The sequence below is a fragment of the Medicago truncatula genome, chromosome 7 (assembly GCF_003473485.1).
Source record: "Medicago truncatula cultivar Jemalong A17 chromosome 7, MtrunA17r5.0-ANR, whole genome shotgun sequence".
Taxonomy (NCBI): Eukaryota; Viridiplantae; Streptophyta; class Magnoliopsida; order Fabales; family Fabaceae; genus Medicago; species Medicago truncatula.
In genome coordinates, this window is record NC_053048.1 from 44,920,529 (window position 1) to 44,939,686 (window position 19,158).

The 19,158-nt window shown below is 32.8% G+C and overlaps 2 protein-coding genes across 2 annotated transcripts; both read right to left on the reverse strand.

The window, feature by feature from the left end:
- Positions 1–3,397: 3,397 nt before the first annotated feature.
- Positions 3,398–5,838, reverse strand: LOC25499137 (FCS-Like Zinc finger 8). The gene is made up of 4 exons (XM_013594302.3): positions 5,429–5,838; positions 4,606–5,339; positions 4,325–4,412; positions 3,398–4,064 (listed from the first exon to the last, which is right to left on the reverse strand). Exons 2-3 carry the CDS (start codon positions 5,337–5,339, stop codon positions 4,331–4,333), a joined length of 816 nt encoding a protein of 271 aa, XP_013449756.1. The 5' UTR covers positions 5,429–5,838; the 3' UTR covers positions 3,398–4,064; positions 4,325–4,330.
- Positions 5,839–14,816: 8,978 nt separating this feature from the next.
- Positions 14,817–18,696, reverse strand: LOC25499138 (tRNA (guanine-N(7)-)-methyltransferase non-catalytic subunit wdr4). The gene is made up of 9 exons (XM_013594303.3): positions 18,469–18,696; positions 18,068–18,401; positions 17,929–17,985; positions 17,772–17,842; positions 16,197–16,275; positions 16,037–16,096; positions 15,778–15,881; positions 15,629–15,689; positions 14,817–15,436 (listed from the first exon to the last, which is right to left on the reverse strand). Exons 1-9 carry the CDS (start codon positions 18,600–18,602, stop codon positions 15,065–15,067), a joined length of 1,272 nt encoding a protein of 423 aa, XP_013449757.1. The 5' UTR covers positions 18,603–18,696; the 3' UTR covers positions 14,817–15,064.
- Positions 18,697–19,158: the final 462 nt, after the last annotated feature.

Here is a 19,158-nt window from a genome sequence, read left to right on the forward strand (position 1 = left end):
ATAGTATAGCACTATGGTGCTCTTTTTGGGATATATTGCGTATGTAATTGACTAATCATGACTATCTTAATCATCAATATTGTTTATATTTATGTTGATGTGCTTCGAGCCTATGACTGGTTTTTTTTAGAGATATGACTGATTTATTTTGTTTGTTAATATATTTGCATATTAAAAAAAAATTGTTAAAATTATATTGTACATTAAATTATATAATTTTTTTTATTAAACGTATCTCAGCTGTATCGTATCTTGATTTTTGAAATTTTTCCGTATCGGCATATCGGTGCAGTATCGTATCCGTATCGTACCTTGTATCCGGACTTCAAAGTGAGGAGCGCTAGCAACACTCTCTCTTCAACACTCTCTCAAATACTCACTTTCTTATTGGTTTAAATCAAGGTGGGTCTCAAATGGGTTCCACTTAAAGTGGTGGGAGATACATTAATTTCATCCAATAAAAAAGTTAGTGTTAAAGAGTATTGAAAAGAGAGTGTCCCGAACAATCCTCATGTAATCATTGTAAACTCATCTCATGTGACGGTATCCTCAACGAGATAGTGTTATTATCTGAATCAAACCTTATTTCCACCTTCCAAAAACTTGGCAAGAATTTCTATTATCATGAATAACATTGAGATTTGAATTATTGTTATCATCAACATAGCTTGAATTCACACACTTGGTTACAAAAGATACCTACATTAGACATCTCTTACCCAAACAATATGCTAATGACTATGAGGTACTACTACAGACTCCGTGGAATCGACTATGTTTTGCTTTAAAGAGGAGACATTTTTCTCAACATTATTTGCAAGAGGAGATTAGGGAACCTTATAATAATGTGATTTCGTCACGGAAATACCATCATTAATACCGAACATCTTTACTAAGATGTCTCTTTTATTTGCAAATTGGTCAAAGTTAGAATTAAAAGTACATAATTTTTGTGGTGGTGTTTCGATACAACAAATGCAAAATACCGAAAAATGTAGAAACCATGATCCCAAATCCCAAATGCTTCTAATCGAAACCCTTTTAAGAAGCAAAATGAAATTCATAAAAATCCTTAGATAATAATATCTTCTTCAAGGGCCTACTGGTTTTTAAATTTGACTAATTTATATTGAAGTTATCTCGATATTAAAATGCCAAGTAGTTTATTCTTGGCATTTTTCCAACCCTCGTTTCTACAATTCCTAATTTTTTTAACCATAGTGAATAGAGATGGTTAAATTTTGGGATGTTGGATGTGGGGTGGGGTCCTCTATTGCTTAAATTTTGAGTATTGGATGTGTAAATGTGTTTGGACATGTTCATCTTTTGAGTTAGCTTTTATCATGATATCTAAGCTTATTTAACAAGGTATTAGAGGCGGGTTAAAGATTGAAATGGGAGAATTGGACCCAAGACTCACATGAGTTGTGAGAGTGGGTATTAAAGTTGTATTGGAGTCTCAAATTGCCTAGGTTCCTCAAGTGGTGCATGTACTAAATGTGATTGAGCAACCTCATCATTTGAGCTAACTTTTGGGATGAGAGCTAAACTCATTTAAGATGATATCATAGTTGAGTTAAATATTATGTGGGAATTGGACATTGGATCCACTCTAGGCATGAATGTGGATATTGAAGTTGTATTGGAGTCTTGTATTGCTCCAATTTTGGGGCTATTGAATGTATAAATGTGCTGAGACACCTTCATCATTTGAGTTAACTTTTAGGAGGAGAGTCAATCTCATTTAACATGGTATTAGAGTTAGGTTAAGGATTGAAATGTGAGAATTTGAACCAGAAGCTACGCACGTCGTGAGGGTGGATATTGAAGTTGTATCGGGGCCATAGATTGCTCAAGTCTTCAAACTTATGCATGTATGAATGTAATTGAGTACCATCATCCTTTGAGGTGACTTTGGAGATGAGATCCACACTCATTTAACATGATATTAGAGTTGAGTCAAATATTGCAATGTGGAAATTTGACCAAGGATAAACACTAGGTGTGAGAGTGAGTATTGAAGCAGTATTGGAGTTCTATATTACTCACATTCTCAAAATATTGGATGTATACATGTGTTTGGAGGACACTTTCATCTTTTAAACTAACTTTTGAAATGAGATTGAAGCTCATTTAACAGAAAAAAGCATGCTAGCGTGGCAGCGTGCTCAAAATGGTGTTGTAGCGACTCTTGAACTAGGGTTTCGTCTTTATAAACAAACAACAACAAAATCCCTTTTTGTATTCAAAAGAATTGTAAGGATATCATATTTGATTTCTAATTTTATTGTTGAAAGAGCATTTTCCAAAAGCAAAAATCATTTCATTTTTTAAATGGTATAATTTGGGACCTCTTATCCCATCTTCCCCAAAACTATAGTTACTATAACCGTGTAAAGCTTATTGTTTGAAAAACTAATAATTGTGTAAAGCTAATCATTTAATCTTTTATCATCATAACCACTTAACAAGATGTATGCAAGTGCAAGAAAGAAAAGTAGCGCATTAAGGCATATCATAGTACATATAAATAAATAATTGTAAAATGGTTAATTAACTCCATCAAAATAAATAATTGTAAAAGAATCTAAGTTTGATTTCTCATCGTAATAATTTTTGACTAAATTTTAATTATCACTCGATCATACTTCAAAATACCGATGCTCTCCTTTCTTAAGAACAGTTAGGTTAACACACCAAAATATAGTATAGACATCTTTACCACAACAATGTTTTGGCTTTTTTCTTTTTGGTAGTTGGTACATATAAATATTTTGGCTTTTCGAGTCCATTTGCTTCTGCTTATTCCTTTAATCATGACTCCAGTTATTTTATACCTTTTTGTTGCTTGTGCTTGTGCTTGATCAGAACACGTAGTTTGTTCGTTGGCATTACAATAAGGGAATGGATGAGGACAAATGTGTCAGTCACAATGTGTTTAGGAATAATATTTTTAGTTTAAATTAATGGGAAACGTCTTTTGAAATTTAATCCAAAGTTTGAAATTTGGGTAATCTCTCTATTATTTCATGCGTATCAAAGTTTCTAACCGTAACCTAATATTCAAATAATTGGATAATGAAGTAATGGGTAAGGAAAATGACATATGACAAATGTATAATTTTCAGTCATTGTCATTTTATTTTTGTCTATTATAATGGTTTTGCTGAAATCTTTCTCAACCAATAATAGTATTAAAATGGATATGCACTAATAATATTAAAAACATTCACATTATATATAAATTAAGAGAAAATGGGACATACACATGCAGTATTACTGTAAATTAGTTTAACAGTTATATATGTGACAATAAAATAACATGAATTTTCACCATAAAATTATTTTACATTAAGCTCATTTATTAAATCTTTATCTTACCATAACATCACATTAATTTTTTTAGGCAATATCACCTAAATTTGATTGAATATATAGCTGTATTTATACATATCCATTAAAGGAATATACTAATACTTTACATGCAATGAGGGGAATCTTTGTGAGAAATAATAAACCGGTCCCCATCTATTACAATAGGCAGCACCATCATTATCATAAGTTCATGACAAAAGAATAAGAAAAAGAAAAGACACTGTTTTCAATCATACATCATCTTCTGCTTCATCCTAAAACAATGGGGGGGGGGGAACCAAAAACAACCAAATTAAGAGTCATTACTTGGAATTAACTCAATACCCTCTCTTATCTCTATATTCATCCATTGGAGAGCTCAAAGACAAAACAAAAAAACCCTTCCAAAAGGAAAAATAGAAATTAAAAAGAACTTAATTACTTATTACAATGAAATAAACTACTATTACTACTATCTAGTGCATGTTTGGATTAACGGTTGTTTTGAAATTATCACGCTCACTGAATTTTGCAAAAATATATATTATAGAGTTTCTACAAAATCACGATGCCTCTGTAACTTCGACATACATACGGTGATACCAAATATGCACTCTAGTCATGATATCATAATGAGGAATAATAGAAAACTTTGTTTTGACTTTCCTGATTTTCTTGTTAATAATCATCATCCACAAGAATAAGCATTACTCCCTCCGTTCCGCAATAAATGACCTGTTTGAAAATGTGCAATTTTGACCTAACTTACTTTGACCATATTTTTCTACTAATATACAAAGATAAATAATATCATATAAGATGTCGTTAGATTCGTCTCGATGAATATTTTTAAAATATCAAATTTTCATAATTTTTTCCAATATATTATTTAAGATATTTAAACTCAAAATTACGCATTGATATGCGTAATTGGGTCAACTGTGTCACTTATTAAGGGACTGAGGGAGTAGTACTTTCAAAATTCTTCTAAACTTTCTACACCATCTAACACCATTTCTCTGTGCCTGCATTCTCTACTGCAGAAAGCTTTGTCTCCTCTGCAAAACACAATCAAACGTTTAAATTCAACTCTATATATGACCAGCAAAAATCTAGTTATATGAAATAATTAAAATTATAACATCTTATACCATATTTAATGAGATATCATTTAAATCTAAATCTAAATGCAATATAAGAACTAATGCGAAGTGCAAAAGTAGAAAACTAGAAGAAAAAAAATATACACACCTATAAATAAATATATCTTTTGTCTGCTCAAGATGTTTCTTGCAAGTGTAGCAAACTCTAAGAAAATTTCCATAAGATGAGTTAGAATTGTTTTGTGGCAGAGAACAGTAACTCTCTTCGACGACGCAATTATCGAATATGTGAGTGGTTCTTGGATTAGGTCCATGAGAGATCACACAAGTATATTCCTCACAAAGCTCCATCTCACTCAAAGAAAGAAGTTTGGAATTTTTTGTATCTTTGGTTTTGGTTTGAGACTCAAATGGAGAATATATAGGAGATGGCAAAGTTGGTACTTTAACTCTTAATTGTGTTCCAAACAAAACATTTCCTTTGTTTTGTTCAACAGAATTATTCTCATCAATTGATTCATCATCCTTAAGGTTACCTATAAGAGCAAGACCAATGCCTTTTGATGAGAATGTTTTGTTTGGAACAGTTTGGATTTTGTTGTCATAAAAAAGTGGATAACCAAAACCATAAGGGGATAACATTCTAGTGTCAAGAATTGAAGTTGGGCTTTTCAAAGCTTCTGAGAGAATACTATTGTTATTGTTGGTGGTGAAATCTCTAATAAATTTTGGTGAACCAAATAAAGAAGGGATAGTTTTTTTAGCACAATTTTGATTATTGGAAGATTGTTGAGAACTGTGATCAGCCATTAAATTTGGCTTGGTCACTGCTCTTGATCTATTTCTTAGAAGCATAAGTACTCTCCCAAAAAGAAAAATCATCTGCACAAAACAAATAAATAATTAGTTAAAAACAAGAATAATGAAATAAAAACTATAGATTATGAATGAATGATTAATTAAATACTCACCCAAAAAGTAAAATAAAAAATGATACAAAATAAAGAGAGTGTTTCTCTTTTTGTCAATTCTCTTGATTAACAAGAAAAAGTAGTGAAAGACATGTGATTAGTAGAAGTTCTGCCATTGATCAGAAACAGATTATATAGTAAACAAATTTGATACTTCTTGCAACTTCAATCTCTTTTCAGCAATCTCTATAATTCCTAACTAGCTCTTTTTTGTTACTTTTTTTCTTTTCTTTTCTTCTTGTGATCTAATCCCTGCAAAGTTTGAAACTGTTTAAAAAGGCATTGGAGAGGGAAGCTTTGAACATAGGAGTTAGGAGAGAGAGGGAGAGAGAGACGTGTTTGGATTCATATGCCAGAAGTGTTAAATGGAAGAGAAGCAAAAGGTGTCGTGTGCATGAAAATCAAACGGTATTATTGCTTTATATTGCCACATATATAATAGAAAAAAAAATAGATATTTATCTTTAATTTGACTCTATATTAAGAACTTTAATGTGTATTATTCTTTTTACTTTATCCTATAGAATTTATTATCATATTAAATTTGTATATTTGGTTGAATTCATACTTACAAAATTGGTTTGTAAGTCTAAAATTTTATTTTTTATAGATCAAATAAGACCTTATTTTTATTCAATGTAAGACTTATGTTTTGTTTTCCCTAAACCAATGTGAGACTTGCGTTAATATGTGCAGATTTTTTTTTCATTTATCCATAATAGAATTAAGTGTAATAACCATATAAAACAATTCATATCTTTTCAAGAAAAAAATATCATGTACAAAAATTTAAAATTATTGACTATAGTTTAGCATTACATCAACAATGTCATCGTTTTTTTAGGGGAATTTTTTGTTGGTGGCAAATGGGGATCGATCCCCTCCAGAGATTTTCACCGGATTCTCTCCGGTTTTAATCCCCATCCTTAAATGCATCTTTTCCCTTTTTTTCTCTTTCTCTCTCATTGCAAATCAAGGGATGGAAATTCACTCGACTCTAATGTCACATGAGACAATCCTCTTCCGTGGCAAACTCCGAACTTTACATATATTATGTATTGTTCCTATCAAGTACCAACTTAACTAAGCTCACAATGGCTTTTTTTTGAGAGGAATGTCACAAAGTTATGAGGTTATTTTTTTTAAAAGACAAAGTCGTGTAAAAAATTTAATTTCAAAGTTTTCATTCAATAATTAAACAAAAAATCAATATCACACATTTTAATATTGCCTTGATCACATCTATTGATTATGATATTTTAAATTATTTTTTATATATCCAGTCTTTCTTTTCTATTTTATTTCATATCCATTATACAATATCTACATTCAATCTCACACTTAATTCATTAAATACTCAACTTTTACATTTATAATTAATTATATGTCTTTTTCATAAAATGTTCAAATTGTTTTAACTTTATTTTTTGATGTAAAACTGAATTTCATTAAGCAACCAAATCAACTTAACTACAACAAAAGGTGCCATTTAATTTAGGAAAGGAGAGTTCTTTCCCATCATGGGAAAGTTGATCATGTCCATTAGATTAAATGAGGAACATATTCCTATCATACTCTCTCAACCACTAGATTATTTTTTTATACTATCTTTCACACTCTCTCTTTCATGTCCCCACACACCCATACCACCACCACTAAATCACAAATTCAACAACCACTTTGACCACCACTGCACCACCACACACCACCATGGTTGCTGCCGGAAAACTTGTTAGCGTACCATTTTCAAGGATCAAACAAATTTAGTGTGAGAACATGAAAGAGAGAGGGTGGAAGATAGTGTAAAAAATAATCTAGTGGTTGAGAGAGTATGATAAGAATGTATTCATCATTTAATCTAATGGACATGATCAACTTTCCCATGGTGGAAAAGAACTCTCATTTCCCAAATTAAATGGCACCACAACAAAAATAGAATACAATGACAACATTCCTCGATCCAAACAATATGAGTAAAAGAGAGAGCAAATTTAGATAAATGATGAGTCATAATATTGGTACATGTAATTATATGACTAAACAAAAAGGAATGAATACGGAAAATATGATGCCAATAGTCACCAAGCACCTCACTTCAGTAGGTTTGATTACTTGGAAGAAAAAAAAATCATATCTAGAGAAAATTTAATCGCTAAACTTTTATCCAAAACTTCAACAGCATCAAAATCCAGAAGAGCTTCAAAGCGGCCACAATAAACCCCCTCTAAATCGCTAAGATGAATGGAAAATGACATAACAAAGGTACAACACATATGAAATAATATCTTGAGATGAGTGGAAAATAACTTGTTCTAGCTAGCCAAGGTATGAAAGGAATGGAGGACTCTTTGACCGAACACGTACCAAAGGAGAATGAAACCACATATTTTAACCCAAGAGCAATCTTTAAAGACATGATTCAAGTACTCCTTAACATTTCCACAACAGAGACAAATAGGGTCAATCGCCATTCCTTTATTAAAAACTTCTTTTTGGTAAGAAGACTAAAAAGAAAAATACTCCAAACAAGATTTACATGTGTTAAAGCTTCGACCAACACTGAGAGTTGGTATTATAAACAGAAACATGATAGGGATTGGATTCCTCTCAATACCTAATAGAATTAATGATAAGCAATCTTGATCCAAAACATACTTTTCTTATGAGGACTCCATATTAGACAATCCATTTGATGTGCGGTTAGCAATGGAAGTTGAAGGATTTGCATGACTTCAAAAATCAAGAAAGTTGTAGTTATCGGCGATGCTTGTGATGAATAAGAGAATTATATATGAACAACCATTTTTTACAACTTTTGTGACAACTTACTCTCTCATACTCACATTATCTTTTTATTCTCTCTCTCTCTCTCTCTCTCTCTCTCTCTCTCTATTGCTTTGGTTTTTGTGCCAATACCTCATTTCCTTTGTAAAATTTTGGTTGTCACATATATGGATGTTCAAATAACACAACTCCATGAATAAATTATGAAACATGCGAGAGTTTGGAATGGAGACGCTCTGGAGACCATTCCCTATAACCATTATGAAGAGGAAGCTAAGTCACTCATCATCCCAACTATTGACATAGCTCAGCTTTTGGTTTCTTGTTGTACAAGCAAACTGAAATTAGGGTTTTAATGGAGAAGGGGTCATGTTAACTTGTGCCCTTAGGGCACATGTTAAACATTAATTTCATTCCATTAATGGTAAGAATTTAATGAAATAAATTAATACTAAATATTTTGAGCAATAAATTAACACAATTTCTAATACATAATTTCTATTAGAGAAATGCTTAACATGTGCCCTAAGGGCACAAGTTAACATTTCCCTTATGGATTAAAACACACAAACTAATAGTTATCATTTGAAAAGAAAAAAAAAAGAAAAAGGACAAAAATTCTTCTTGCAATCTCGATCTTGAAGGGTGTTCCTTTCAACAACTTTAGATAACGTCTTGAAAAAACCTCAGCTCACAAAAGAAATAGAATTAAATATTTTTCTACCTTTTTTTGTCCGGCCATCTCTCCTTTAGTTAATGGAAGGAAAATGCTTTATTCCACGAAAATAATTCCACGAAACCTAAGAATCACACAGCCTACCATGATGGCCGCCAAATTCTAAATTATATTATTTTAAAAATAAAAATAAAACAATTTTTGTAACTGTTCCAAATTGCTTCATTGTGGTTTTCGTGGAAATAGCTTTCGTGGTATCTAGCAGTGCTGTTAATGGAAAATGATAACAAGTGACCTAATTTCTTCAACAAAAAAAAAGACCTAATGACAATTGATAAAAAGTTCAATGAGGAAACTTAATCTAGGAAATTGTGCATTCATTACATTGCAACTTTAAAAATTGACTTTGACTTCATTAAATTCATCAATTATTTCTATTTTTGTCATCTTAACAAGTACCCTAAACGCACTTGTTAGCATAACCTTTACTTAATTTATTGGTTGATTCATCCACAAAGGAAACAATAAAACATAAGATAAAGGAAAAAAAGTGAGATAAATGGTTGAGATTAGAGCAACACCAATAACATAAGAGAAACGATACAAGAGGATCCGAATAAAAAATACTCCCTCCGTTCCAAATTGTATGTCACTTTAGAGAAAAAAATTGTCCCAAATTGTATGTCGCTTTACAATACCAATGAAACATTAATGTTACTTTTCCTATTATATCCCTAACTATTTATTATTCTTTCTCCTTTCAATTATTTCATTTATCTTTTCCATAACATTTATTAAGGACAATTTTGTAAAACAACTCATAATATCTCTTTCCCACACAATATTAATTACATTTCTTAATATGTGTGATATGCCCAAAACGTCATACAATTTGGGACGGAGGGAGTAAAAGAGGTAAGAGGATAATGGATAACCCAATCAATCTAAAACCCATAATGTGCCATGAAATGATGGTTAGTTAATGTATTACCCAATCAATGGTTGCATACTTAACTAAAACACCGCACGCCATTCAAACTAAAACTTAGGTCAACAAACCTGGACATGAACACGTTAAGCAATGCATGGTTGATTCGTAGATGCTTGTATTAACACATAATATTAGAAAATAAATTATACAGCAATGACGCTTAAACAGTTAATTGAGTTAATCATTTGATTAAAAGTTCTAGTTTACGCTGCCTTTCAGCATGGTTTATATTTTCTTTGTTTTTCTAACTCCTTTCAAAAAGAAGGTAGTACTTTATTTTCCAAAAGAAAAGAAGTTACTATTTTAACTAAAAATTAATTTTTATAAGAGAAATTATCTTCGATTCTTCGTGTAATGCTCAGCAAATAACAAAGCTAATGCAATTTATGAATATTGCTTGTCTTCGTGGCAAAGGACCCACTAATGAGACCCACCAGTCCCACGTTACGTACTTCAATTATAACCAGGCCCATGAGTGGACCCTACCCAATGAGGGGTGTCTTTATCGTTTGCCTGATTGGGTCGTATAAGACAAAAGAATATTTTATACCATAAAATTAGGCAAAATAGCTAAAACAATTTTTTTGGTATTTTATCGTATCAGATTAGTGATTTATATATTTTTTTCCTAGTTAGCTAAATTTCAAAACATATAAGTTGATAATTTTTTTAATTGATATTTAATTCTGTTAAAAAAAACTTACAAAGTTGTTTACATGTTCACAAAATATTTAAATTTTGGGCCCCAAAAAACAAAATAAGGCACTAAAAAGAAAATTTAACAAAAATCACTCAAGCAGAAGTTGAACTCACAACGACAATCTCAACCATAAGTAGGTGCACCACTGAAGCTCCACAACTTGTTTGAAAAGAATTTCGCATTAACTCTATATAAATACTAATTAAGTGCCTTACATATAAATAAAAAATGTTTCGGGCCCCAAATAAATCGAAGCCCGGTGGCATAGCCCAGCCTCAATGGGCTATGGGCCGGCCCTGAATGTTCATAACGCAACGTGGATGTATAATGAGTAAAAAATTTAATTACTTTTTTGGTATTATTAATTATTTATTTAAAAAACTCAAATGATATGGATATCTTCTTTCCTGTAATTAAGTAAGAATGCGTTTGTTTCAAATTATTTTTAAAAATTTTTGAAAATAAAATAATAGAAATATATATTTATATGTTCTCCTAAAAAAAAAAATTATATGTTCATTACAAGTTTAGTTAATTATATTCATGGTATAAAATGTTCCTTTGTATAGAAAAATATTCTTAAAAACACGTGGAAATAAAGCTGAGTACGGTGTCAGATATGTTCATGCGTGGCTGGGAGGTAGGAGGTGATGCGTGGAGCTGGAGGAGACCGTTGTGGGTGTGGGAGGAGGAGATGTTAGGCGAGTGTTGCCTGTTACTTAATACTTTTATTATGCATACTGATGTTTCTAACAGATGGCAGTGGCTCCCGGACATTGGGGGATGCTATACCGTAAGCAATGCGTATAAGAACTTAACGTTTCAGGCTGCCCCTTTGATTACCGTGACAGATGATCTCGTTTGGCACAAGTATGTCCCTCTGAAGGTGTCCATTCTAGCTTGGCGACTTCTTCGCGATAGGCTGCCCACGAAGACCAATCTCTTGCGGCGCGGCATTGTCCACCCCGAGGCTATCAGGTGTGTCGCGGGGTGTGGCTTCGACGAAACGGCACATCATTTGTTTCTTCATTGTGATTTTTTTGGCGGCCTTTGGCAGCATATCAGGAATTGGCTTGGCTTTTCAGGTGTCGATCCGTTTACCATTCATGATCATTTTTATCAGTTTACTAACTCTATTGGTGGGTCGACGAAGCGTCGGACAATCATGCAAATGTTTTGGCTCTTGTGTGTATGGATTGTTTGGCACGAAAGAAATAATAGAATTTTCAATAATACACAACTTGCTATGATAGATCTTGTAGAAAAGGTGAAGTATAATTCATTGTGGTGGCTGAAAGCTAACAATGCCAACTTTGTTTATGGCACGAGTAGATGGTGGTCGGATCCGTTACTTTGTTTGGGTATCTACTAACTTATTTTTGTAATTATGTAGTGACTGTTTGTTCTTTGGGATGACCTCTTTAGTACATCTTGTGCTATAGAGAATTCATCGCCGTTGTTAATATATTCCATTTTTGATTCTTCAAAAAAAAACGTGGAAATAAAGTTACTACAAAAATGAAAATAAATTTATGTATAACTATTTTTTTAAGGAAGATCGGTCAATAATTGTTTATGCAAAGATACAAATTTAGTGCTTCTTTTTTATAGTTGTTAGTTATAATGTTATTTTCGGACCAGACATGATTGTATGAGCCAGTCCATTTTTTTTATAGGTTGGTAGCATTAGTAGTACACATCCTCACTCGTCAGTTGTGAATGTGAGTCGCCAGTTTTTTTTTTTTTTTTTTTCCCGTAGTAACAACTTAAATGATAAAAATCACATCACATATTAATGATTGTAAATAAGTAATTTGTCACCAATTTATTTATATTTTTGGTCAATTTTCATTCTTGCATGATCTGAGATTTATGGTATGAGTGGTATAAGTGCCTTCATGAGTGGGGATTTTTATCGGTAGTTGTCTTCTTCAAAGATGATAGTCTACATACAAACATTTTGACGGTCAAATAAGTAAGTATCATGGATGAGAGGTATCTAGGATAAAAAGTGAGCGTACATAGATGAAGGCTATGAGTTAACCTTTATAGTGAAGAATAAAGTGGGTGAGAGGTATCTAAGATAAAATGTGGTCTAGCTCGAACCAACCATTCAAGACACTTGTAAACAGATTATGACAAGTTGTGATTGGACGGAGCTTGATTAAACGGTCTGGATCTCTCTATGCAACCCTAATCTAATGTTTTTAAGGACGAGTGCATGACATGATCCATTCACACGTTAATAGAGAGGAGCTTTCCTAACCCATATCCAGTCTAGAACAAATTTAATTTTGTACTATCGTGAAAGTAATCATCTCCCAGACACAGCATAAACTGAACTACTCTGCTTGAAACAAATAATCCAACACACCTAGTGTATGTATATTTGTCGTGTTTGTGCAAATATCTTTGACGACTTTTACACAGTCATACACACATGTATATGTCCGTTTATTTATATCCTTGAATTAATGAATATAGAGTCAGAATATTACACGCAACTAATGATAATATGTCATGTCATGTCTCGTTCATGATTGTCTCGTTTGTTCTTCTCGTTCTCCATCTACCACCTACAAACCAATCATTCAATGAAGTATCAACACAACTATTATATCCACAGTTGAAAAATAACATACTGCAAACATCGTCGTTCTATATATATATATATATATATATATATATATATATCTGATTAGAATTATTTTATCCTTTTACAATCCAACAAGTGTACATGGTCTCCATACTAGAGTGTTAACGATTGAGACCAAATTAACTAATATTTAATAGATGGTCTCGTTGCTAATATTGGTATTAATTATGGTATACTAAATCATCACGAAAAATAATTATCATCATCATAATTCTACAAGTTGTGACATGTATAAACTATTCCAAATGCTTAATCTAGTGGTTAAACGACATATTTTGAATTTAAAAGTCTTTCCTAACTTAAATTGGTATACAACTATAAAACTATTACCGAGTATCAGATTTGCTATGCCAGCCGTCAACGATTCGATACAATACATGATTCATGCTCAAACAACATATCTCAATTTCAATCTTTTTATTTTCTTTTGTGCTGACATGTAGAAATATGATTGCTAGGTTGAGGATTAAGGAGGGGCCAATATCCGTCACTGATGGAGCAATTTTATCAACATATGTAATAATAGTCAAACACTAACTCATTGACCAAAATAAAAACAAGGGAAAGAATAAACAAATATACTTATGTCATTAGTTGATAAAATATAATTTATTTTATGATTTTAAACTTCTTTTTTTGACGAAAATTATGATTTTAAACTTAATCAATGGATAAAAATATAACTTTTCCCACTTTTGTTGATTGAGTACCTCTTATGCTCTGTTTAATGAATAAAATTTCTTGGTTATCAAAAAATAATTCTTCAAAGCATGGTAAGTTAATTCATTTTCGATTCGTTCCACGTGGATTTTTTTTTTTTTTAAGCATGTGTGGGTAGTTCAATTGGTAAGTTATGGGACGTTGAATGAGATTTAAGATGTCGTGGTTTGGTAATCACAAACTAACATTTCCTCATCCTCTAAGAATTTACTAACAACTAGCATTTACCAATAAAATAAATGTATTTTGCATTCACATACTCATTGTTTTAAACTTCTTTTAAAAAGAAAACCATGCTTTAGGGAATAAATTATGCCAATACACTTGCCAATCATAAATCTAAATCTAAAAACCACCAAATACTTTTCATGTTTGACTAGGTTTTATCGAGAACTATTTTTTAAATATTATTTTGCTTCCATTGTATTTCAGGAATTATTTTGATACTCAATTTTGGACGTTTCATGTTTGACTAGGTTTGATCGAGAACATTTTTTTTAATATTATAATGCTTCCATCGTATTTCTGGAATTTTTTTGACAAGAAATTTTGGATCCAGAAAGGATCCAACTTCTACATGCTTCAGAGTTATATGTACAGGCATGACCAAAAACTGAAGAGCTAGGGGAAGAAAACAAAAAGGTACTCTCTTGGATGAACTCTAGCAACATAAGCTCAAATGTTAACAAGCAATATAGCCCACGGCTACCCCTTAAAGTGCAGAAGAAAAAACATCATCTTTCGGCGATGCAATATAACCCACGGCTACCCCTTAAAGTGCACAAGAAAGAAACATCATCTTTCAGCTTAAGTTGTCAAACAAATTGGAAATAGTTAGATGTCATGGCATAGGAAATGTAGTTGTGCTGCACCATGGTCCATGAAGTCATGAGCAAATACAATAGTTACTAGATGTTTCACACAATTGAAGACTGACCACAAAATTGATGGCAATATGGTTGTTTCAACATTTTGACATATTCATCAGAAAATAAACAATAGGAAATACAAAGAATCTAGAATACATAGTAGGGTTTGAGAATTTCTAACCAAGGAAATTGAGCTAAGCTGCTAGATAAATTAATAAAACAAAATTTGATTGCATATTGTTATTCCTTGAGTTTTCTATCATTTCTAGTTTTCTTTCTATATTCTCTATTCTCGAAAGGGTATTGCTTCTTTATTAATAGGTTACACATTGCTGCTTTGACAGCTTCAGCTGCTACCAAAAAAGCATTGTCATCAAAAGATGCAGTTCCTTGTAACGTTTCTAGCAGCTTTATACCCCCGGGTATCTTATCATCTCCCAGAACAACTGGCTCTTGCTCAACATCAACACCAGAAATTACTAGGACACGAGACAAAGAGGGGTAATCATATCCAGGTAAACTAGAGACACCTGTAACCATCCACAATTCCCTTGTAGAGGGGTTGTTTGCCAGGCAGGTAGGGACAAAATTCTCTCCTGCAATGGAAACAACCTGCAGCATTGACGTTAGAATAAATTTCTGTCTTTGGATATGCAGTTGGCTATGCTTCACAATGATAATGCATAAGTAGAAATCTAACTTCAGACATGAAGTAAGATATCTAGAAATAAATGTGACTAACTAAATTGGACATAGTAATAAAAGTCAATGATCATTTCAATCATGTGTTCTCACAGACATTACCTTGGCAACAGAAAGCGTTTGTGCAGAAACGTTGCAACTCAACAATACAATTCCTTGCAAGCTACATAGATATCAAATAAACTAGTCAATAAACCATACTAAGTTCTCCTGAAGAGAAATATGACATAATACAATACCAAGAGACTTGCCTCTGAATGGCCACGGCAACAAGCAAACCATCCAAGGTAGTACATAAATCAGTAACAGCATGGTCATGCTCCTCTGCATTACCATTGGACTCTAAAAGCCCTGCCTTTAGAAACAAAAGATGAAGAACAAAAAAAGTGAACACCAAGTGTGACCTCACAAGTATTAATTAGTCTAGAAATGATTTCCAAAATAGCACTAATAATAAAGTGAAGAAAGAAGATATGCAAACTATTAGAGCCTCAAGAAATTTAAAAGTACCTTAATTGCAACTTCACAAGTATATAGGAGTGCACCCGAGGTGATATCCCACAATCGTACCTGCAGAAGGAAAAATATGTTACACTCACTTTAAAACAGAACTATACAGAAAATAAACAGGATGCCTGAGTCATCAAGAAAGGTTTAAGGAAACACTAACTGTGGAATCACCACTGCCAGATAGAAGAAGACTATGAGGGTTTTCCTGAGCTGGAACGAAAGCAAGGCAGGAAACAAACCTGCAAATAGATATATGATGCATATAAAAATCTATAAACTGGAATATCAAAAACATGTGAGGTTCCCTCATTTGTTTAGGAGAGTGAATATAGGGAAACAATCCCAATGAAAATATCTGAAATTGTAAAATTCTAAAAAGATGATCCAGAATAATCATTTGAAAAACGCAAAAATTTAATTAGAACTGACACTTCAAGTTGAATGCAAATCAGAATATATGCTATCTAACATTCATACATATCCAATACGACAGACATGGGAAACTCCACTCAGGTAGCAGAATCTAAATATTTTTTTCCTAGCTTCTACACGTTGAGAACACAGCTTGAACATGACTCTTATACATAATCAACAATTCCATTCGGCTAGACATGAAAAGAGAGTCGTGTAATACCAAGATTGTCATTATTTTAGGGTCTGTTTGCGGGTTGGTTTTTGGAGGGGAGAGCTTTGGAGGGCTATATCTATATTTTGATATATATTTGGTATTTTAAAAAGATAAAAGGAATGACATTATAATGTATGCTCAGGTATGATATTGTTCTTTTAAAAAAAATTAAATATTATATATATCAAAATATAGACACAGCCCTCCAAAGTCCTCCCCTACAAAAACCAAGTCGCAAACAGGCCCTAAGTTCAACTAGGAGATGAAAGTGAAAGACTTAGTTCAACTCTTCATCTTATTTTAGAATTTTATTGTAAAGAAACAAAATGTTCAAATCTAGTATTATGTCTCTTGTATTTTTTGTTGAGACTCATTATCACAAGGAAAATGAAATACTTAGCCTTCTTTGAGTACATGGTAAAAAAGCACGTCTGCACGAACCTACAAATAGTTACAGCGAACTCTCATTGGGACGTGACAATTACTTTCAGAACAACTATCCAAACAATGACTTAACAAATTCATTGAATATAATTAGGCATGACAACAAAACGCATACCCGTGGGTACCCGCCTGAACCCACCCGGACTGTGACTGGGTTTGGGTTTTCCCTGATTTCAAAAGATGGACAGGACGAGCAATGGGGACACAAGTATCCACCCCGAACCCGTCCTGCTTGTTACATAATTACCCGTCCCGGACCCGGTTATTTTGTGCTCATTTTTACAAACTATTCCGCCTCCATCTCTCACTTCTAGCAACGCCTCCCTCTCATTCTCTCTCACCAATCACCCGCTCTCTCTCTCACAACACCTCCACTGACTTCATCGTTGAGAGATGAGGCAGGGATACCCGGACCCTTGGGGTACGGGGGTTCAATTATTCATCTGCGTTGGATATCGGGTAGGGGAACAGGTATTTATCAGGAATTCGGTTTCAGGGACGGGGAAGGTAAAATTCGTCCTCAATTCGCTCCATAACCATACCTAAATATAACGATGAATATACAAATCTTGATTCTCAATTAAGACCTTTGATAAATGATGTACATTATTAATTGTATTTAACTAAACACACATATATAAGATTAATAAAGGCAACACTCACTCCGTATGACCAAGACAAAAACTCTGTATCTCGTGAGCTCCATTTAACGGATTCTTAGGAAAATTAGTAACCTGCGATAACATATAAACACAATTATAAACACAAACAAAATAAAATTACAAACTTCTCATTATCCCCATAGAAATCAGTAACTTACACGAATTTTAAAATCTCTATCAGCACTCAAAATATACCGATTATCCGGCGAAAATTCCTGCAAAAATTACACAATTAAAACAATAAACCACAAAATAACAAATTAAACAAAACGAAACAAAAACAACAAAGCTACTAACCAAGCTAGTGATTATACTGCAATAATGAGAAAGAAGCGGTATCGGCTTCTTATCGTGCGAATTTTTATTGAGATCCACAATCCAAACAAGTCCAAATTTATCAGCAAAACAAACATACAATCCATCATTGCTTATAGCAACAGCAGTAACTCTCTTCTCCGACAAAACCGTCGAAATACACTTCCAATTTTCCGGTGACCAGATTTTTAGGGTTTTATCATCACCAGCAGATACAAACAGTTTTCCTTTTGCACCGAATCGAATTGCTCTGATATTGTCTTTATGAAAAGGTTGGTTAACGGATTCATCGAGTAAGGAAACTGCAGAATTGGAACTGTAGGTATGGTGAGAATGGTGAATTGATTGATACAAATGAATGAAATTGGGAAAGGGAAGCTTACAGGAAGTTGAAGACGCGGAGGTCCGGTCCGACAGCGACGGCGACGTGGTGGCCGTCAGGGTGGACGGCGATGAGTGCCGGTGCTACTTCGGTGGTTTCTTTTCTGCTTTCTGATGCTGCAACTTCTTCGTCCATTGTTGCTACAGTTTGAAACTTCGTTTTAGGGTTTGCCGCTTTACTTCGATGCTCCAAATTTCTTCCAATTCTCTCGTCTCGTTTGTTAAGTGTAACCTTTGTTACCACTGTAAAAAAGTGTTACCATAGCAACAAAATGCACAGTAAATAGAGAATTGTTGTTTCCACATTTGGTTTGGCTGTGTCACACGAGTACATTACTCAAATGCCCCTCGGCAGTTAACTGCTGAAGTTTTGGAAATACCACTGAGGAAAACTTCGGCAGTAAACTACGGAAGAAAACTGAAAATTTCGGCAGTTAACTGCCGAGGAAACCTTAAACCTGTTTTTTTTTTTTTTTGACAAAATCCATAAATTGTCATTAATAACAAACCTTTTTTTTTTTGACAAAAACCATAAATTGTCTTTAATAATATTTATTGATTTTGAATGTTTCAATCATAATTTGGTACGTTTCAAACAATTGCACTATTATACTTATGTGTATATATCTTAATAAGAATAACATTTAAATCAGTGTAAAAATTAAGCATTTGAATATTATTTTGCACATTAC